The sequence below is a fragment of the Phyllostomus discolor genome, chromosome 4, assembly GCF_004126475.2.
Source record: "Phyllostomus discolor isolate MPI-MPIP mPhyDis1 chromosome 4, mPhyDis1.pri.v3, whole genome shotgun sequence".
NCBI classification, from domain to species: Eukaryota; Metazoa; Chordata; class Mammalia; order Chiroptera; family Phyllostomidae; genus Phyllostomus; species Phyllostomus discolor.
In genome coordinates, this window is record NC_040906.2 from 2,708,219 (window position 1) to 2,729,646 (window position 21,428).

General features: G+C 62.0%; 1 protein-coding gene across 10 annotated transcripts in view; it reads right to left on the reverse strand.

The window, feature by feature from the left end:
- AGAP1 (ArfGAP with GTPase domain, ankyrin repeat and PH domain 1) overlaps positions 1-21,428 on the reverse strand; it is a 348,436-nt gene that overhangs the window by 79,936 nt on the left and 247,072 nt on the right. For 8 of the 10 annotated variants that reach the window (XM_036022678.1, XM_028509859.2, XM_028509858.2 and 5 more), the window contains one exon: positions 3,710-3,871. The exons of the other annotated variants lie outside the window; for them this stretch is intronic. In XM_036022678.1, the coding sequence (XP_035878571.1) occupies positions 3,710-3,871 (162 nt within the window). The remainder of the gene's footprint in view (positions 1-3,709; positions 3,872-21,428) is intronic. 10 annotated transcript variants of the gene reach the window in all.

Genomic DNA, 21,428 nt, shown 5'->3' on the forward strand with positions numbered 1-21,428 from the left:
ACCGGACCCGTCCCCTCCATTTAGCAGTGTAAACAGCCCTGGCCGCTGGGGCTCAGTGGACAGAACGCTGACCTTTGGACTGAGGGGTCACCAGATCAGTTCCTGGTGGGGGCGCACGCCTGTCCTGCAGGCCCGGTCCCCAGTTGGGGGCCTGTGAGAGGCATCCAATTCATGTCTCTCTCACACTTCAGGGTTTCTCTCTGTCTCTATCTCTCTCCCTTCCCTTCTAAGAATAAGTAAATAAAGTCTTTTAAAAAGTTATAAATAGGAGAAAATGCTCGTCCCGCATAAGCTCGGTGGCAGCGCTGCCCACCATCTGGTGTAGGATCAATCCCAGTTCTCCGGCAGGAGAGCAGTGTGCCCACCATGGGGGTGCAGCACGGTGCCCGGGGCAGGACCGCCGGCCGCACCCAGAGCCCCAGAGACCTCCTGATTCTGAGCAGCACGGACGATGATGAGGCACACTCGAGCCTCCGCCTTCGGAGTGGGCATGCCCCACGCCCCTCAGTGCCAGAGCCTGATGGCTCTGCTGAGGCTGGAAGTGTGTGTGTGGCTCCTTTTCATGCCCGGCGAGGGGAGAGCTCAGAGCCCTGTCCCCGGCAGCTGGCTCGGGCCAGGCCCTCAGGGACAGAGGTGGACAGCACACGCCCCGCCCTTAGGAAACGCCCGGTCTCCTGTGCCACGAAAGGCGGGCAGCGGGGTCGGCAGCACGGCTTCCGGGGACTGGCAGGACGCCCCGTGGCGGGCCGTGCGCTCTGCAGGTTCTGGCTGGTCTCCCCTGCCCTCCAGCTTCTGGTTGCGTTTGGTCCCGGCAGGAGACCAGAGGTGGGGGGGAGGGAGAATGAGGTTGGGGTGCCTCCCCCGGGCTCCCTCTCCCTCCGGGTCACCACTGGCTGGACGTGTCCCTGCCTGAAGGCCACAGCTCTTGACCACAGGTCCCGGCACACCCCTGGGGCCATGACCCCAGTAGCGCCCACGGCTCTGCAGACGCGCCTGTGATTGAATACCCTCAGAGACCCAGTTTGGGGGACACTGCGTTTTCCCCAGAGACCTGACTTTCAGTGGAATTTTATTTTATTTTTTTATACTCCAAAGGGAATTAAATCCAGGCGTCTGTTCCAACAGGGTATGTCAAAAACCATAAAACTCAACTACTTTATGACATCTTGTAAAACATTTTATATCTGCAATTGACACTCTCCAGCATGAGCTCAGGCAGCAGACAACACCGGCGGGGACGGGGCCCCGCAGGCAAGAGAAACAGGGGTGTTTTCTCAGATTGGGATTAAGCAGGAGCCTCTAAAAATGAAGCAGAGCCAGCTTTGCTCTCAAGAACAGAACGCCGACATTTCCACGGTTTACGCAGTGCGCTGTAAGCTCAGAGCTGCTGGGACTTAAAAACATCACTGAATCTCAGATGACCGCAGTCGTACGGATGCATTAGGACCTCAGAGGTGTTAGAATGGTGGCGGGGGGGGGGGGGGGGGGGGAGAAAAGCACGCTGTAGAAGGGATGAAATACGGCTTGTGTCAGGAAGGGGGCCCATTCGGGGTTCGGCAGGTAACTTCTCCCGGGGAGAAGCGACACACTGCGTCTCTAGAGACGACTCGCTGTCTTCTCGGCTGCGGGAGCGACGCCAGGGCCGCGGGCGTCACCGAGACAGCGCCCCCGTGCCTCAGCTGGGAGGGGAGGTGGGCTTCCCCTCTGACCCGCGGGCCGTGAACTTCTGAACGCACAGACCGGACCGCCGCTCCTGGCCTGTGCCTGAGACCCCATGCAACCGTCCGATGTGGGTTTTTCTGGGGCGCCCGGGAGCCCCTCTGTTTATGCCGCATCCTCTGTCTCAGCCTCGTCGTGGGCTCCTGTCCGAAGTCGGCCGCTGCGCAGCCCCGGGACCTCGGGAGGCGGCTCGGACGCAGCAGGGGCGTCCGACAAGCGCGCGGTCACTGCTCACACCTGCTGCGAGCTCCCCGCTGGCTGACCGGCAGGGCGGTGGCTCCAGCCGCCCAGCGGAACGCGCCGCTGCTCCCGGTTCAGGTGGAGGCTGCGTCTCGCTCCCACCCCTTCACTACGTCAGTAGGTGGGCGGGAGCACGTAAAGGGGTGAGGACCGGATGATGTGGTTACGGGCAGACCTGATGGTCAGTCTCTGCCCAGCGGCGCTCTGGAGAAGAATCACTGGTTGGACACACGCAAGAAACCCACTTAAGACGTTTACGTGTGAGGTGGGTCAAGGCTTTCCCCTAAAGCTGTCTTCCTCCCCCCCTGGGGTGTGTAGGGCACATGGGACCCTCTCTGGTGAGAGGCCACGCTGCTTCCCAACCTCACCCGGACCTGCGTCGGTGGGCGTGGCCGTGGGTGTGGCCGGCGCTCCCTGCGGACAGGTGTCTGAAGGAGTCTCACCAGTGTGCAGCACCTGTGGCCAAACCCCCCTCCCTCCCGGGGCGGGGGCAGCGCGGCGGCATCTTGGTGGGCGCGCTGACCCACAATCCTCGGTTTCACCGCCGATATGGACAGAACCGCCCCTGCTGACGGTAACGGGAAGAAACCAGACTTGGCTGGCTGACCGTGTTAGCAGGGGGCCTGCCTGTGGGCGGCAACACAGCGAGAAACCCAGTGGGAGTGGGGGGGGTAGGAAGGAGCAGAGCTTCCGGACGCTCCTCCGCTCGGCTGCCGTGAGAGCCCCCGCAGACCGTCCAGCACCCCAACCCTCGGTCTCCTCTTCACCCCGCAGCGAGGCTGCGGCCCGAAGCACAGAACTGGGGCGAACGGCACGTCCAGAGCACACACTGGGAACCCCGCCCTTCCCCGCTCCTGTGCGCACTGTGGGTCGGCAGGCGGGCTCCCGGGGACAGCAGGAGGGGACGGCCCCCTCCTGCCACACCGCCGCGCTCCCAGTGCAGCCCGCTGTGAACAGCCGCACGAGGAGCGGAGTGGGGCGGGAACAGAGCGCGCAGCACCGCAGCGGCAAAAGCGGGCCCGGGCGGGGGGTGGCCGGCGCAGCCTCCCTCCACTGTGAGCCCCACAAAGAGCAGCCGACGCCCCTCAGCAACGTGGGGGAGTTCCAGTTTCCCTCCGAAGCATGTCTTGAACTTACTCTCGAAAACTGCAGCAACCCCACCTGTCTTAATGGAATGGCATGTACATGCGTGTGCCCCCACACGTGTCTGTGGAAAGGAACCACCGCGAGTCCCCCAGAAGCACGCTTCGGGAAGAGCACGCCTGGCGTCACAGAGAATGAAGACTGAGGGCGAGCCATGTCAGGGGGGACGAGACACAGGCCATGACCCCAGGGCCGTACGTGGCGCCGCCAACAGAGAGACGGGCTCCGAGGGGAGTGTCAGGTGGGAATCAGGTCTGCCACCAGGAGGGGAGACCCCTGAACCGGGAGAGGTGCGTTTGCACCAGGGACAGACCTGGCGGCACCCTCAGTGGGCGTGGGCGCTGCCGGCCCAGGTGGCCGCGAGCAGCAGAGGGCTGACGGTCACGTGACAGGCATGTGACGGGATACCAGCACCACCTCCACTGGGCGGCCACCCCTTTGGCAGGCGGCCTCGAGCCCAGTCGGAGAGGAGGCAGCCCCGGGGGCCACCGTGGGAACGGAGCGCCCCTGCAGCAACCCTGTCACCGTGCACCTGTGGTTCTCGGGCGTGTGACGTCCCAGATCTGGAAACCATGACTCAGGCTGCGACACCCCCCGGAGCCCTTACCTTCAGCGGTGCCCGACAGACCGTCGGCTTTGAAGTTGCTGGTGCTTTTCTTCCTCCGGTGCTTCTTTCTGTTGGCGTGGGGGGAGGGGGGCGGGTCGAGCTTGGGGCTGGTGGTGCTGGAGATGCTCGGGCTGGAGCACAGCGAGTCGCCCAGCCCCGTGTCTGCCGGGCGGAAAGCAAAACAGAGCGGGGTTAGCACGCTGCCCGGACACCAGGAGCCCAGGCCTCCACGGTCACACCCGGCCCCACAGACGCCCACCACCGGGACGGCACGTGCGTCTCACAACACGTGACATATGACACCGAGGGACGGGAGGCCCGGGGCGCCCACACCCTACTTAGATGTTATGAATAATACACACACACACGTATATATAAATACAACACAGAACACAGAGGACAGTGTGAGACCGCGGGACGGGAGGCCCCAGGTGCCCACACACTACTTACATATTATGTATAATATATATGTGTGTGTGTGTGTGTGTGTATGTACACGTAACAGAACACACAGGGCAGCGTGAGACCACGGGACGGGAGGCCCGGGGGGACCAGCACTGAAGGAAGCTGAGCTGCCGGACAGGTGCAAACGTCTAGTCACACAACCGCTAAGTGGACACACGCCACAGAGTCAGCGAGCGCGGCAACGGTGCACAGAATGCGACCGTGCACGCGACACACACACGGTTTACGATGCTGCGCCGCGGATCTGAAAGCTGCTGACAGTGCAGACGTCCTTCAGCAGGCGGTGGGTGTCTGGAGAGGACGGGGGTCGAAAGGAGGTCTGGAAGTGGGGGGTGGTGCCAGGGGTGGGGGTTGCCATTTCCAACCGGTGGTCAGGGCAGGCCTCGCTAAGGAGGGGACCTCTGAGGTAAGACTGTGGTGGTGACAAGTTCGCCCCAATAGAGAAATGCACCAGGGGGTCCGACGCACAGGGACCTCAGGAGGCTGGGCCGCGAGGACCGGAAAGGCGGAGGGGAAGGCATCCAAGGGGGAGGGGGAGGGGCTTGCAGCCACTGGGAGGCGCCGGCTGTTACCTGGGGAAACGGATTTGGGCAGAAGGTGACATCATTTCAAATCTAAGGATACTTGAACGCAGACTGAGTTTCAGATACATTCACTGTGTGGAGTACTGGAGAATTCTGTTACACGTCGAGAAGTGAACCACAACTCAAGGTATCTTTTCAGATACACGTTTCCGAACTGCCCAAGGACGCAGCTTCCGAGGTGTGTGAGGACCAGAGATCGCCCGCCCGAGTCTGCGAGGCAGGAGGGTCCCCCGGGGTCCCGAGTATCCCACACACTCGGAGGAAAGGCCACCAGTGCCCCCCCGCCCCCAGCACCATCAGCGGTCCAGCCTGATGGGGAGGAGTCAGTCTCGGCAGCACCCCCCACGCGGCTCACCGTGCCCCCTCTGCCGGGAGGCCCTGTGAGGTTTCACGCACGCACGGAAGCTGTGGTCAGCAAAGCCCAGGGCGGGAGCCCCCGAGAGGTGCCCCCCATCGGCCACTGCTCCTGGCTGTGGTCCTGGAGGGGGCGGGGTTTCCAAGTTTGTTGCTGCAGGAAGGGCAGTTAGCTGCATGGTGACTGCTCAGAATTGGTGGCAGCAGTGGGCAGGCTAAGGAGGGAGTGGACGGTGGGGTGAGGACAAGCAGCTGCCACCAAAGCACTTGTCCACCCAGAGGATGCTCCGCATGCTGGGTCCAGGGGGAAGGCCATGGCCAGCAGTACCCCAACTACAACCACAACCCAGAGGTGGTGGTCGCAGAGGCAAATTATGGCAGAGGTCAAGGAGGGACGGAGCGCCAGGTCAGGGAGGCCGAGGCAGGAGGCCGGCGGGAGTGGCCAGGGACCCCCGTGGAGCGGCCCACGGTTTCTAGCGAACCAGGTCCCTGAGCCTGGCGCCAGGATATTAGTGCCCCCGGCGTGCAGGTGTCCAGGACGGGCTGCCAAGAGCAGCGGACACGCCTCCGTGTAAATGCGAGCGGTCGAGATGCACGAGGCTTCCACGCTGTGCCGGCTGCTGCCGAGGACGCCGCTGCCCAACAAGGTGTCCCCCAAGGTGTAGGGACCCCAAGAGCCCGGCTGCACTCGGACACCGTGAGTGAGCGCCAGCCGGCAACACCCCCGCGCCTCCCGACTGCCCGCAGAAAACGCACTTTATTCTGTGGCAGTTAGCGGGCAGCGTGACGGGTGGCGACTGCCGGCCGCGCGAGCCGCTGCAGGAGGGGCGCGGCGGAGAGGAAGAGGCGCGCCGCCGAGTCCCCGGGCCGCGCCGGGTGGGCCGTCCGCCGCCATCCCGCACGCTCAGCGCCGGCCGTTAGTTCTTCCCAATCGGGCATCAATGCTCGACGCGCAGCCCCCAAAGCACATAACCCGAGCAATAACGGCGGCAAGCGGCGGCCTCCCCGGGCCCGGGACGTGAGGTATGAGTCCGAGAGGCAGCCCCACTCCTCACCCGGGGAGCTGACAGGCGTGACCGGCGGGATAAAATAACACTCCGCGCGCATAAATCTCGGGCAGCCCGCCCAAGACGGACGGGCGGGGACGGGCCCTCGGCCGTCATCCCGGCAGGCAGGCCCAAGGACGCTCATAACTTATTTTACAATCATTTAGTTTCAGCTCAAGTGGAAACCGTGACAACTTATCTCTGCTGACAAGATGCCATGTCGAACCTGACAATTAACTCTCCTCTGATGATCTGCCCAGCCGATCATTAGCTGGGCTGCCGCTGAGGAGCTGCTGCGGGGTGCGCCTCCGTGAGGGCCGCCGCCAGGGGTGCGGACGGGCTTCTGCCACCCTGGCCCCGGCTCCCGGACACACCCGGCCCCGCTGCACCCTCGGTCTGGACCGCCACGAGTTCTGCGACCCCTGCCACTGGCCCTCTGGATGCATTGTCCCCAGGCCCCAAGGAGGTCAGATGTCAGCACCGCCCCCCTGTATTTCAGGGAGCCCCGGGCCTTGACTTGGAGAGGGGATCCCGAGAACGGCAGCGGGGGGGGGGGCACCCACTGTCTGGAGGAGCTGTTCGTGGTTCCCGGGGCTGGCCAATGACGGGGAGTCCCCTCCACACTGGTGAACGACACCAATTGCTTTAAACGCACGGACACAGAAGAGGGAGGGGGGAGGGCGGGCGGGTGCGTATTAGCTCTCTTTCTCTCTCCCGCTTACACCCCAACCCGCCCATTCGGTGGGTCAGAAACAACACACCAGCAACCCCCCCTTTTTGGTGTTAGAAGAATCCAGAGTGATCAAAGACAAGGAAGGCTGTTTGTTGGGGCTGGCACGGGGGCTCAGGCGAGGGTTAGGGCCCTAGGAACCTAAGACGGAGCCTTTGAGGCCGCTGGCCGCCACGACACGCCCCTCCAGGACGAGGCGGCGCAGAGCGGGCTCGTCTGGGCCTCGGAGGTGCGCTCCTCCCTTCTGAAGCTCAGAGAGACGCGCGGGCCGGTAAACAAAGCACGGGCCGCCTCCGCCACCCGAGGAAATCACAACATCCCGGCCGCTGTTAGAAGGCGAGTGTGAAGCGGAGTTCAAACCCTCGCCCCTCACACGGCCCTTTGACGGGGGCTGCCAGCGGGGGGAGGCCGACTTGGATCCCCAGCTCTGAAGACGGTTCAGAGCCGGCCGCATTGTCCGGCTCCCTTTGCCGCTCGTGGCGCGCGCGCAGAGGTGCGCGGTGTCAGAAGCAGGGGCAGCGGGGACGCGGTGGGGGGCCGGGGAAGATGACAGGTGTTGGGGGAAAGGAAGGGACAACACAGGGTCAGGCCGAGTCACAGAAGTGGGGACGAAAGGGACACGGTGGGGGGAGGGGAACGGGCACAGAACGCAGAGAGCGGCTCTGCCTTCCGGGCCGTTGCAGCCCGCGCACGGCACGCCTCTCCAGACGAGCCGAGTGGACCGGGTTTTCGGAGACCCGGTGTATGTACATGGAGCCCTGACACGCGGAAGCACGCCGACCGCGCTCTGAAGGAGCCGGTGCAGGTCCGGTCACTAACCGGGGTGCGGGAGCTCTGGGAGGCGGCCGAAGGTCCTCGGACTCTGGGGCGGCGGCACGTCTCCGTGAGCACGCTGAGAGTGACCAGGCTGCCGCCTGTTGTACACAGGCGGGCCGCACGTTGTACACAGGCGGGCCGCACGTTGTATCAGTTCTCTCTGGACGAAGCCGCTTTTCCGGAAAGGAGAGCTCTAGAGGGTGGCCGCCGCAGCGCCGCACAGTACGAAGCAATTGCATACGGAAGACGGAGCCAGTCGGCTGCACTGTACAGTGCGGTGTGGGGTCAGTGTCGCGCTGGAGGGTTGGGGGCAAGGCTTGGGGACACTCAGAAATGGAAGCTGAAGGCCATGTGCCAGGCTTGAGTCCCAAAGCTGAGCTCCGGAGGGACTGAGGTGGCTGCCCAGGCCTGTGGCCACTGCCAGCCCCTGGCTCTGTGCTGCGGACCCCTGGGGAGCCGGTCCCGTCCTCTCCGTGTCCTGAGGAGCAGAGCGCGGGTCCAGCCCCCGCCCAATTTCCTCCCGCCCTTGCCCTCCCCTGCCCCTGGTGCACACCACTTTCTCTGCCATGCCGTCACCTCGCCCTCTTTTCCCTGGCCGCCCGCCACAGCAGGTGTCCGGCAGGCCCCTCGTTTCTCCTCCTGCCCGGCGGCCAGCCCCCACAGGATCCAGTCCTCTGCTTGGGGCACCGGGAAGGAGGAGCAGGCGGGGAGGGAGGCAGGGAGGGAGGCAGGGAGGGGTGCAGTGAGGCAGCACCCGGGACATGGGAGTGGGAACGTGCCGGGAAAACATGCAAGAGAATGGAGGGGGGACGTGGTGTTCCCGGGGTCAGAGGCCAGCTTGTGTGCAGGCTCACCTTTGCTGGGTGCGAGCTGCCCACAGCGGGCAGGCCTCCGGGGCCCCGACAGGCTTGGGGGCTTGGGAGCAGCACCGTCCAGTGGGGTGAAATCCCTCCAGGGGTCCCTGCCTCCCTCCAGCCTCACCCCCTTTTACACGACCGGCCAGCCACCCCACCGGAGTCTGGGGCTCTGGCTGCTGCGGGATCGGGGTGCTGCTTCGCACGGAGGCGCCCCTGGCTGAGCGGGCTGGGGAAAGGCCCTGCGTGTCTGGCGGAAAACTCGGTGAAGCACAGAGAAGCTAATTAAACGTACGCTCCCTCTTTGATGACGTAAATCTCCAGTCTTTAGACACCTGGCTGTTTCTGTCACCAGTCAGGAGGAGCCCAGGTAGGGGCCGGGCCCAGATGCCCCCGCCTGAGGCCCGGGGGGTGGGGGGGGGGGGGGGGGCTCTGTCCAGGGTGCTGAACGCGCCAGGGCGGCCTGTTCGGCTCCAGGTACGAAAACACTGGACCCGGGCAGCTTGTGGAGGGCACACCAGCCCTTCGCCGACCCACACCACGGGGCTCGGAAAAGAAGGCGGTGGGTGGTGTCCCCAGGCTCGAGAAAACATGGCCCACAGAAACCCGGACTGGAGACACGGGAGCCGACTGGGCTCGGACACACCGCCCGCTGACCCGGCGAGGGTTCAGGAAACAAAAACTTCCCTTATTTTCACATCCCGATGAGTGCCGTGCACCTTGGTTTGCCAAATCGTTCCTATGCCACGTAGATGAGGTCCACGTTTTTGAAGCCAGGGCCTCTGTGTGCGTTATGACATCGGGACGGCTTCTGAGGCAGCGGCCCCAGAGGGTGAGCATCTGTGGGGCCCCGGAAACGCGCTCGGAGCGGCTTCTGGAAGTTCTGTGCGCGCCCACCGGCAGTGCTGGGAGCGTCTGCGCCGCCAGGTCCCCGCAGCCTGGAGGCTCCTGCCCCGCCCCCCGCCAGATGGAGGAGTCGCTGTGCCCAGCACGATCGCATCGAGAGGCACGGAGGGCAGCAGAGCCACATGGTGGGTCCCACGGAGAGGAACCGGCGTAGCCGCAGGATCCTGAGGCCACTTCCAAACCCTGGCCTGGCCGCCTGGCCGCGCAACTGGGGGCGACTCATCTCCTAGCTCGGTCTCCTCACAGGTGGAACAGGTGAAATGAAGGGCCCTCCTGAACACCTGTCCTCAACCCGCACAACCAAAACCTGCTCCCCTCCACCTCTGTCGATGGCAGCGCTCACTCACTCGGGGTGCACGGCCATCACCCCCGGCCACCCACACCACATGGTCCTTTGACCGTGAGCTCGGCGTGGTGCCAGCCCACGGCCAGACAGCCAGCCAGACAGACAGACCAGAGAGACCCGCCCCAGGCCCCGCCCTCCCCCAGAGCTGCAGCAGCAGCAGGGAGCCAAACACAGAGCGTGGTGCCCACGCCACGTGGCCGACACCCCGACGAGGAGACATTGGCCACACTCGCCCGCACGTCAGAGGGGCAGGGAACCGAGGCGGGGGTGGCAGGCCACCGCAGGCTGTCACCTCCCTCAATCCTGAAGACCACGGCAGAGGGCGGTCAAGGTCTTTAAAACCACTGCCTTCCAGAAAGTCAAAGCGAAGAATCTCGGCCCAGAACTGTGGCTCGGAACCTCGTGTTACTGATGAAGAGGAGGATGACCTCGAGGGAAGAAGCTGAACCACTAGAGAGGGCGGGACAGCCTCGGACGTGCCGGGCGGGGTTAAAGGTGGATGCACAGCAGTACCGGTGATAGCTGGCTCCCGGGCTCCTACAGCCGTGACCACACGCGGGCTGACCGCCCACATGGCGACGTCCCGCCGGCCCCCACGACGGGGCAGCTGCCCGCCCCTTGCCTCCGAGTGCTGCATTTGGCCGGGGGAGTCTCCCTTAGGTGCTGGCCCCCCTCGGATTCAGCGCTGTTCTGCGGCCCAGCAGCCAGCAGACACCAAGCGCGGAGCACTGGCGCTGGGCACAAAGGTGTCTGCGGTCGAGGCTGCTCCGAGACACGAGCCGAAGCCCAAGGGAAAGGACGGAAGTTGGCGTCGAGCCTCTGAACGCTGAGCAAACGGAAACCGGCATGTCTACAACTGTGTATGTAAGACCCAGGCCTTCTCAATGGCATTTAAACACCAGCTTTAAAAATCTGAACTAGTAGTAATCTTCACATTCCCAGACACCTTGGAGAACAAGTTACTACCACAGGAAGTGACCAATTTTACCTCCTCTTAAAGTTCTCAAGTCACGTGCCATCTTCTGCTGTGTTTGAAGTCCATGGTGTGTGTTTGTTTTGAATAAAATCAAATGCTAACTTGCACAATCCTAAGTCATCATGTCTCCTGCACATTTAAAGCAGCACCCGAAATCAAACTCCGGTTCTACATAGTGTCACGACCCCGTCCTACACCACAGGACAGGTGGCTTGCGGATGAAAGGGGTCCCTTGTGGTCCCCAGGCCTTTCGTGACAGCGGGTGGCATGCCACCGTGGGAGCAGCGAGGGGCAGCCCCGGGGTATCAGGTGCCTCAAACGGAAGGCCGGGCCACTTGAAAGGGAGCGCCGCACGCCTCAGAGGCTCCGTCCCTTCTGCCGCACCTGGGCTGGGACAATCGCCCCAGTCAGGGGCTCGGGGCGGCTGGGAGGGCTCCCTCCTCCTCCCCGGGCCGGCTCTGAAGCGCCGGGTCCCGCTGGCAATCCATCCGCAGGGGACTCGTGCAGAAACCCCTGCAGCTCCACGGGGGGCCCCGCCACCACAGAGGCCGCAGGGGAGGACGCGCCTCGCCAGAGGCGTGACGCCGACCCCACGTTAAGGGAGTGTGTGCAAGGGCACGCTCAGACACCGGGTCCCGTCGGACCAGCCGTGGGACTGCCCCTGCCTGCTGGCGGGAGGTGGTCTTCCAAGGCCTCGGGGAACAGCACCACGTGAAACAGAGGACGTAACAGGCTTAAATACCAGACACGGCAAGCAGTGCGCACACCCGGAGGGCGAGTCCCAGTGCCAGCCCATGGGTGCGTGTAAGGCTGCGGACAGAGGTGCGTCGTGAGCTGCGCGGGCGCCTGCTTCCCATCTGCATCACCTTTTAACAACATGCACGTTTCCGGTGGGCGCACAGGAAAACGCCCCCACACCTCAATGTGAGATGTCCGTCCCAGTATGAGGTGGCCGCCCCTGGAGAGAGGGTACTTCTCTTTCTGGCCGCCCCACACCCGAGGGGACCGGCAGGCTGGCGCAGTGGGAGGTGCGTGGACAATCCCCTCATTAGGATACGGGGACAGTGCCGATTCCGTCCTGGCGTACGTGAGCGGCTCCTACGGATGGGACCCAGGAGACCCAAAGGCTCCGCCCGAGACACTCGGGCGAACCAACGCACCCGGGGGGCGTGGGTCCCGCTTTGCCGGGGCAACCGCAGGGTAAGTCTGCCGCCCAGGTTAAACTGTCATCACAGAGGCACCCCATCACGGTCTCCCTCTGCAGCCATTTCCGAAAATGACAGAAACCGGCCCAGGCCGCAGGAAATCTAACCAGGACGACGACGACGATGATGAAGCTTGAGCCGAGGAAGAGGCTTTGTGGAAACGGAGCGGCCCCTCGGGAAACCCGCCCCCAAGTGCCCGGTGCCGTGACCCCCTCAAGTCAGCCCCCGGCCGGAGTGCGTGCCCGCGGCCGGGCAGGGCTGGAGAAGGTGGCGGACCCCTTCGGCTTCCCTGACTTGCTGCCCGGTGCTGCACGCGGGACGACCCAACCGTCTGCCCCAGCGGGCCCTGGGGAGGACCGTCCCCATCAGCCGTGTGGGAGCATGGGCCAGAGCCACGGCCCTTGCCACGTCGTCCCTGTCTTCTGAGTGAGGGGCCGTCCACACCGCGATGGCGGGGTTTAAGAACTAAGATTAAGCCCCGGCTGGCGTAGCTCAGTGGATTGAGCGCGGGCTGAGAGCCAAAGCATCACAGGTTCGACTCCCAGTCAGGCCACATGCCTCGGTTGCAGGCCAAGGCCCCCAGCAACTGCACATTGATGTTTCTTTCTCACTCCCTCCCCTCTCTAAAAGTAAATAAAACCTTAAAAAAAAGAACTAAGATTAAACCTACTGCTGACAAAACTTATTAGTAATTCAGCATTAATTCTAGAACATTCTCTTACAGGAGGAACGGACCTCACTTCGCCACCCCAGTTTCAGCATGTCCCCTCTGCGACCCTCTGGGAGTGTGGGCTTTGTCCCCGAGAAAGTAACACAACACAACGAGACCGAGCGTGTGGCGGTCCCGTCGGGTCGGCTTTGGGTTTAGAGTGTTTTCTTCATCATAGCCACGGCTTTGTCAACACGGTTCAATCAGATGTCACGGCACGTCCTTGGGGAAACTGCCGTGCCGTGGAAGAAAAAGAGAGAGGAGACTGTGTTCCCCCAAACACAGCCAGACATTTCTCTCTCCCCCCGAAGGTGGAGCCCAGCCCCCGGGGCTGAGGGAAGGGTCGGTGGGGGAGCAGCAGCGGCCCGCCCTGGAAGGGGAGCTGCAGCCGGCTCTTCATCAAAGGGCCCGTGCCCATTCTTCCCGGCGTGCCTGGGGTCCCCCGGGGGGAGGTTAAAAGAGGCGCCTGCCACCAACCTCCCCAGCCCGGATGCGGCCCCCTCCCAGCCTCGCCGCCCCTCCCCCCCATGCTCAGGAATGCGATATTTTCCTCCTCTCGCCCATTCCCGCAGCAGCTTTCCGAGACCCTCCGGTCCACACACTCCACGACATCCTCCAGCAAGGTGGCCCCGCTGCTGGCTGTCTCTAGGGTCTGTCACTTGCCCGGGGGGGGGGGAGGGACCCTGAGCGCCCACCAGGAGGTGGTATTCCCAGGTCCTGAAGACAGACTGCCTTCCCCCACATTCGTCCAGGCCCCCAAGGGCCGCAGCCCCGGCCGGACGCCCTCCCCAAGCCCCACGTCTCCAGCAAACCCCCCATTCGCCATTTCTGATTGGCGAGGGCTGTCGGAGAGGCTTCGGGGTGTTTTCAGAGCCCGCCTGATTCATGTCTGCGGTTCCTTCCACGGATTCCAAGTGCCGTTTCCAGCTCCACACCTCTGGACCTTCCCACAGGTGACAGTGCCTCCGCCTTTCCCCCAGGACCTTTCCATCTGGCGTGAACCAGATCCGACTGTGGCATGGCGGCCCTCGACGATGGGGCAGGACCGTCCGTGGGCCAGGGAGAGGCAGCCCCGCGGGGTGAGCTCAGCTCCCTAGGGGCAGGGGGAGGGTGGGGGGGTGTCGGTCGTGCGGCTGGGGCCACTAAGCGGGCCTGGCTCTTACTTCAGGGCGATGAGTGGAGAATGGAGGAAAGAATGTGCTGATCTCAGCGAAAAGAGCATGGAGCTCACAAGCGTAACGTGCCAAACGGGCACAGGAACGGCGTTCAGCGGGCGTGCTCACGGGCAGACCCAGAGCCTGGCCAGAGCCCACCCGGCTGCTGTGGACGGAGCTGGGCGTGCTGAGCCTCCACCGTGCTCTTCGTCGGGTGACGAGCGGCAGAGTGGGGCAGGGACCCAGGTGCCTCACCCTGGCCTGACACTGGTCCCTCCCACTCTGCTGCCTGTCCCTGCCTCCTAAGCCTCCATGACCCCCTTGGCTCTTGTCGCTGCCGGGTAACGGCCACTTGCTTGTGTCACAAAGACTCACTGCTCTCGCTGTTTTGATAAAGTTTCAAACCGAACCTGTCCCCCACCAAGTGCAAGTGGAAATTAGGGGTCTTTCTACTACAGAATTCAGTTTTGAAAATAAAACTTTTTTTTCTCATGAACATGGGTTCATTGCTGAAATGAGGACCAGGGAGAAATAGCTAAAATCCTGGGTCTCCCCCCCCCCACACACGTGTGCAGATGGGCACACATGGGGTCCCATCCAAGCATCACACAGCGGATCCTCACTGGCCACATGACCTTGGGCACGTGCTTCATGCTCCCTGAGACTCAGTTTCCTCGCTTAAAGCGAGAACAGCACCACCTCGCTGGGCTGCACGGGCCAGGCGCGCCTGGTGCGGACTCCGAGCTGGCGCACGGCAGGTCACAGCGACCTTCAGCTCCTCACACCGCCCTGTAAGACCAGAGGGCAGACGCAGGCTGAGGTGCAAACCCCGCTCCAGGCCGTGGGGTCAGAGACCGGGGCTGGACAGCGCCCTCACCCTTTCAGACGGTCGAAGTCCCGTGGGGGGGGATGGGTAATACGACCGGTGCGGACACCGCAGCGGGTGTCAGAACGCTGCGAGGGGCATGGGGGCAGGAACACCGGGGAGAGGGTGGCCACGGCTGCACACAAGCTGCGTGTGAGGCGGGAGGCCCCGGACACGGCATGTGCAAAGGCCCTGGGGCCGGACCCCGGGAGAGAGATGCCGAAGCGGGTTCGCAGGATGACGACGACGGTGACGTATCTTGTAAGTCATGAGTGGGTTGGCCAAAAAGTCTGGTTTTTCCTGTAAGATGGCTCTCCTACCACCTTCATTAGAGACAATTTTGTTAGATTGTATCGTGACCGCTGTCCTATCAGTGTGCATTAAATACAGGACTTATCAAAACGGGTGAATCTTGTGTGGCCATTTTAACATTGCAGGTGGAAGAAAATACACAGTATTTTCAGCATATTATGCTTGATTATTTCAAGAAAGGTAAAAATGCAACTGAAACGCAAAAAAAATAAAAAGATCAGTGCAGTGTGTGGGGAGGTGCCGTGACTGATCGAATGTGTCAGAAGCAGTTTGCGAAGTTGCGGGCTGGAGATTTCTCGCTGGACGGTGCCCCACGGTCGGCCGGGTGGACCAGCTGAAGTTGACGGCGATCAAATCGAGACAGCAGCCAAGAACAGTCAATGCTCCTGCCACACGGGAGATGGCCGGCACACTCGGAATACCCAAATCAATGAAGTGACTGGTGAAAAAATGTGCCTCTTATTCGACAGAAAAAAACCACGTGGACTTTTTGGCCAACTCAACACACGGACAACAATCCTTCACAGCTCCACGCTACCCCCTGGCAGGAGCTCACCAGAGTTTACATGACCGACCCCTTGTGCCGGTCACGGAGGCTGTTTCCGATTGAGCAGAAGCTTCGCATGCCGAAGGGACAGCCAGTTATGACACAATCCAACTTCAGGAAAAACACAGGAACACAGACGACCGGTAAAGGCCCACACCTCCTCCCCAAAACCAACACTTTCGTGCACGAGTGTTTGCTTTTAAAGCAAGAATGCTTCTCTGTATTTTTTATGTTTCAAGAGTACAATGTTTTATAATCGAGGAAAAACTGCAGAAGTGCTATTGCGAAAACTCAGGCCGGGAGCTGTGAGCTCGCGCACCGGCTGGGAGGAGGAGGCAGCCTGTAAAAGGGGGGAGCGTGTGCCCCCGACCCCAGCGTCACGCTCACTGCGTTCTAGACGCCAGACGTGTGCCACGCCCGCTCGCCGGAGCCCTCTCACACCAGTGTGCTCCTCACCGATGCTCTCAGAGGAGTGGAGGGGGGAGTGGAGGGGGGAATGGAGACAACTGTACTTGAACGACAATGAAAAAAGAATTTCAAAAACCAAACAGAGCATAATGAATGCAACTGTAAAGAAAAAAAAGGAGTAATGTTTGAATGAAAAAAGTATTTTTTTAAACATAGCAGTTGTCCAGGAACATGTACTAAGGGGACTGGCCTGCTCACTGTCTGGCTGGCCGTGCTGCCGGCGCCCCCAGCGGGGAGGCGAGCGGGAGCGCCTGGTGCTGGCCCAGGTGACAACCCGGACCCTGACGGCCGCAGGTGGTCTCACACGGTGGTAATTTCTTCAGAGGACGCAGCCTGGGCGGATGTGTGCAGCCTCGCAAATCTCATCTCGGGGCCTGACCCTCGGGTGTGCCTGACACTGCCCCGGCCCTCTGATTGACAGGGGCCTGACGTGCCCCGCCCCCCCCCATAGGGGTGTCTTGCACAGAGACAGGGAATGGCCCTTCTGGGCCCAGGCTCCCCCGCACGCTCCGCCGTCTGAGGCCAGCAGCCACCAGACAGAGACCGTGGAGGCGCCGTCGGGGCAGCGGAGGCCTGCCCCACCTCCTGCACTTGAGCAGATTGGGATGCAAGGGGAACGGGGGTCCACAGCTGGCTGGAAGTGGGGGTTCCCGCCCCCGACCACTGAGCTGAACATTTTGAGCTCCACAAAGTAACTGTGTTTTCTAGTGATGTTACATGTTGCAAATATTTCGGAAGTAGCAATGCTGGGATCAGTTGTGATTTCAGAGTCCAGCTAAGAAGCGTTTGTGGACAAACACTAGGGAAAAACCACTAAGGTCGTCGAGCAAATGCTGCAGAGAGCGGCTGTCCTGGGGCACCCGACGGGGACGGGAACTGCGGGATGTACTTATCGGTCACGTGAGGTGCCCCCACTGTGTTTCAGTGTGACCGTCGCTGCCCCCGTCAGTAGGAACCCGCTGTACGAGTCTCTGAAATACACACAGGAGCACGGACCTGACACCGTGATACGGTTTTAAAGCCCCACTGCAGAGATAATGTAGCAATTAAAATAGCATTTATAACCAAATATCTGTAAATGTTTCTTCCCGGAAAAGGGGAAAATTTTAAGTCATTTAAAATAACCATCTGTTTCTCCATGATATAAAATTTTTAGTATCATTGCATAATTAATATTAATACCGCTTTTTGTTAATAATCTTATCTGTCAGACAGTCAAGCAAAGACGTAGTGAAAGATATATGCGTGGCAGGAAGTTTAAGAACGCAAAACCCAGGACCCACACAAACGCGGGCCGAGAAACACACGCAGAGGGTTGGCGTGAGACCCTGATCAACCACCACACAACGATCCGTCCATCCCCTTCCCATACACCCACCCATCCGTGCCCTCCCTCCCTCACACACACACACACACACACAGTTACGTGCATTTCTAACCCCCCCCCCCCCGCCCCTCAGCTTCTACCCCTTTCCTCCTGCTGCTCGTCATTCCGAAGCCCCTTGGGCCTCTCCCCTCTGCAGGTATTTGCAACCTTGCGATACGAAGCGAGGAGGGGACTGGGAAGCCTCTGACCCAGCTGTGTTCTCGGAGCCGACGAGGCGGCGGTGTGACTGGCGTGTCCTAAGCCATCTGATTCTCGGGCTGGGACGCTGGGCAAACCAGAGAAACGCAAGGTGAACACGTTCCTGGCCCAGGAGTGGCATAAAACCACGAGAGAAAATCCTATATATTGTTTAAAATGCACGATGTTATAAAATAAGGTGTGTCAACGTTATAAATACAACAGCTTACTTGAAATTTTCTTTCCAGTCAGAGAAACAGTATCTTTCTGACGGGTCTTTGTGTATTGCTCTCCCCGCATGGGATTTTGTGCTGGGGCAGTACATGGTGCTTTTATCTTAGGAAAAAAAATTACCTGTGTGGTGATTGTGGGGGTGGGGGGAGGTGGCATAGAGTATGGGGGGGGGGTAAATAGTCATGACAAAAATACAATAAAAAGTAAACTATTCAAAACAAAAAAAACCTTAAAATTCAAAATTTACAACTAAACCTGTAGGGACCAAAGGAAATAAAATACTAAACAGTTCTGTAAAATTGTAGATTTCTGTAGTCGAGGAAGCTCTGGAAATCCCAGCAAACAGCACTTGGCTGCACGGAGGCCGACGAGAAACAGCGTCACTGAAGACGGCGCCCAGAGCCCCCCAGACAAGGCGGGCGGCCGCCTCGGATGGCTCCGCTCCCTCCCGGCCCGGCCCGGCCCCCGCTGTCTGCGCATCAGATGACGCTGTCACCTCACTGCGCCATCACTGTCCTCCCCGGGGCCGCAGGGGCGCTCGAGGGTGCAGGCTCAAGCCCCAGCCTTCACAGGGTCCTCCTCTAAGCCTTCCCCGCCTGGCTCCAGCCCCCTCCCCAAAGCGTCGTGTTAAAAAGGTACTTAGTCTTAGACACTCGAAGGATTTCCTCCCAGAAACTGGCAGGGGCCTTGGGGCTCATTTCGGAAGCCCCATGCTCCCTCGCTTGCCACCCCGAGGCCAGGTCCTCTTTGGGGTGTTTCAGTGAGTGCAGGGCAACTAAACACCCCAATGAGAGACAACGTGGGGGCAGGGCGCCCCCTTCTGACTGGGTAGGGGACGAGCAGGTGGGCTGCGTAAGCCGGGTCTCCATAAAGTGCTGAGAGAAGGAAGTCTGGGGGCCTGGGCGGAGTGAGGTGCAATGGGCCACGGGGCACGGTGTGGGCACGCAGGGGCTGAGCAGAGCTGGACTGAAGCTGTGGAAACCAGACCGGGGAGGGGGGGTGGGAGACGGGGCACCAGACACAGCGGGGGCCACACCAGCAGGGCCTCGCCAGCCAGACAGAAAGTACCAAGAGCACATTCCGTGTGCAGGAGAAGCTGCCAGAGTGTGGTGTGGGGGAGCCGTGCACCTGACTGACCTCCGTTTGTCCAGGAGGAGTCTGGTGTCCCTCAGGGAGGCAAGGGTGAGAGACCGGAAGGGAGTCAGGAGCGCGCAGGCACAGCGGCCGGGGGACTGGGGGACTGGGGGACCGGAGAGGGAGGGGAGGGGCAGCCCCGTGGGTAGTCCGGGAAGTCGAGTGGAGGGCACCAACCACACGCACTGGTCCTGCGAGGTGAGGGGAAGCGGTGGCTTAGGAGCAACCGTGGCCTGAGCTGCTGTGGGGGTGAACGTGGAGGGGTGGGGTCGGGGGAGGCCCGGCGAGAACACAGATTTTCAGAATGAAATCTGCAGTTCTGCTCTGAATGCACTGAGTGTGAGCTGTCAACAGCCTTCCAAGTTCAACGCAGGAGCCGGAGGTCAAGGCTGGCACGTGAACTTGAGAGTCTTCCAAGGATGAGTGCAGTGAGGGGAGAAGGCTGCATTCTGAGTGACATCAGTGACCCAGTCCAGCAGAGGACGGTGACAGGAGGAAGCCCCTGAGAATGTGTCATCACGGCAGCCACGAGAGTTCAAGCAGAATGAACTGGTTAGCCGGTCTGCCGCCACTCAGAGGTCAGTGCCAAAGGGGACCACGGGGCTCCAGGACTGACAGGGTGGCCGGTCTGGTCGTGGGTGAGGGCAGTGTTTGCTCAGTGCTGGGTGGGGGACAGGCCGGCATGGGTCAGACAGAGAGGGGCTGGTGGGGACGGAGAGCGGCCTGGAAGGCAAGCCAGGAAGGAGATGGACGTTGAGGAGGGCCATGACGCACAGTGACAGACGCCCCAGTGGGCCGGCCTCCCTGCCTGCTGCGAGGAACGGCCTCACAGCTGGGGAGACTGTGGGGGGACAGCAGGGACATGGGTAACTGCGGAGGCAGAGCCTAGGCCCAGAACCGGGAGGGTGGCCCTTCACAAGGACAGGAGCGCACGGGCAGTGGATCGGACACTGCAGCCCTGGGCGGGCGGGGCCAGGGAGGTGCGAGAGCCCCGCTGCTGTTATTCCGGTGAGGCGCCCTGAGGGCCGCCAGGTGCGTGCGTGGGAAAGCAGAGAACGCCAGAGCCAACACCTGAACCAGGCATCCGGAAACACTACATTGTATCGGGCTGCTTTATGCTACTTTGTTTCAGGACCGTCCTTCCTGTAACCGGGACCCAGCGCCCCTAGCTCCCTTCTCTGGAGGTGCACGGAACCAGGCTCCTGTCTCTCACTCGCTACCACCGTTCACACGTACGGTTTGCACCCCCAGAGACCTCCACCCCGGCTGGACGTGAGCACCCGGGGGGCATTCCAGGACCCTGGCCCCTCCCGCCCCAGCCCCCGGACCCAGGAACCGTAGTGGCGGGCTGCACAGCCAGGTTCGGGCCTGCCAGGAGCCCGCACCCCGGTTCTTCGGTCCCTCCCAGGTGATGTGGGTTTCTGACCCTTCCCTACTTCCGCACCCGCTGCTCTGGACCCTCCCGGTTCACCAACACCTTTCTTGAAAAGTGGCCCCACAAGAGAACCCCGCAGGAGTCCTGGGTGGTCCGGGCAGAACTGAGCCAGGTGGCCAGGGCCTCCCACTGGCCCAGTGCAGTGGCTCTCGGTACCACCCGGGGAGAGGCGTGGCGTCGGGCCCGCCCACCGAGATCGGCGCCCTGCGCCCTGCCCACCCTGCGCGTGTGGGACTGGCTCCCTGGGCCACTCACGTCCAGGTCTCCCCGAGTCAGCCTCTCCTGCGCTGTGGCCTTCACACGTGGAGGGGGTCAGGATGCCGCCATCCACGTGACCTCACACAGGCACCAGGAGCTCGGCCCGACGGCTGAGGCCATCCTACCCCCCTCAGGCCATGGTCTTGGTGGTGATGAGGACAGTACAGTGTCCCCTAAGACACAGCCTGGGACGGGTGCAGCCCTGGCGGTCGGCTCCCTGTGCGCATGCGGCCGCCCCTCCCTTGGTTTCCTCGCCTGAAACGGGGCTGGCGCGACTCTCCTCCCGCGGAGCGAGCGCTCCATGGGCGTCACGGACACCGTCAAAGTCGGCAGGAGCCGCAAGACTCCGCCACCAGGGCCCCGTCTTCTGCCTTGGGCTGGGTTGGCCTGCGAAGCCGAGGGACTGAATCACTGCGAACGGGGCCGCTCAGGAGTGGAGACAGGCTCCCTGCTCCTCTTCGGGACGGGCATCGCTCAGGGCCGGGCGCAGAGACAGTGACCGGGAGGGGCCACAGAGCCGAGCCCTTGTGGCTCCCAGCGGGGTGTGGGGGCCGCGGTCTGTGGGCCTTTGGGGCCGGGTTGTTCTTGGTTGTAAGGGTGTCCCTGGGCACTGAGGCTTATTTAGGAGCCTCTCCGGCCTCTGCCCACCGGGTTCCAGCAGCACGTCCCCCCTTCCTGCCGGGACACCCCAAGAACGTCTCCAGATGCCCCCCGGGGGGACAAACCGCCCCAGACAACCACTGGTCTAGACAAGAGG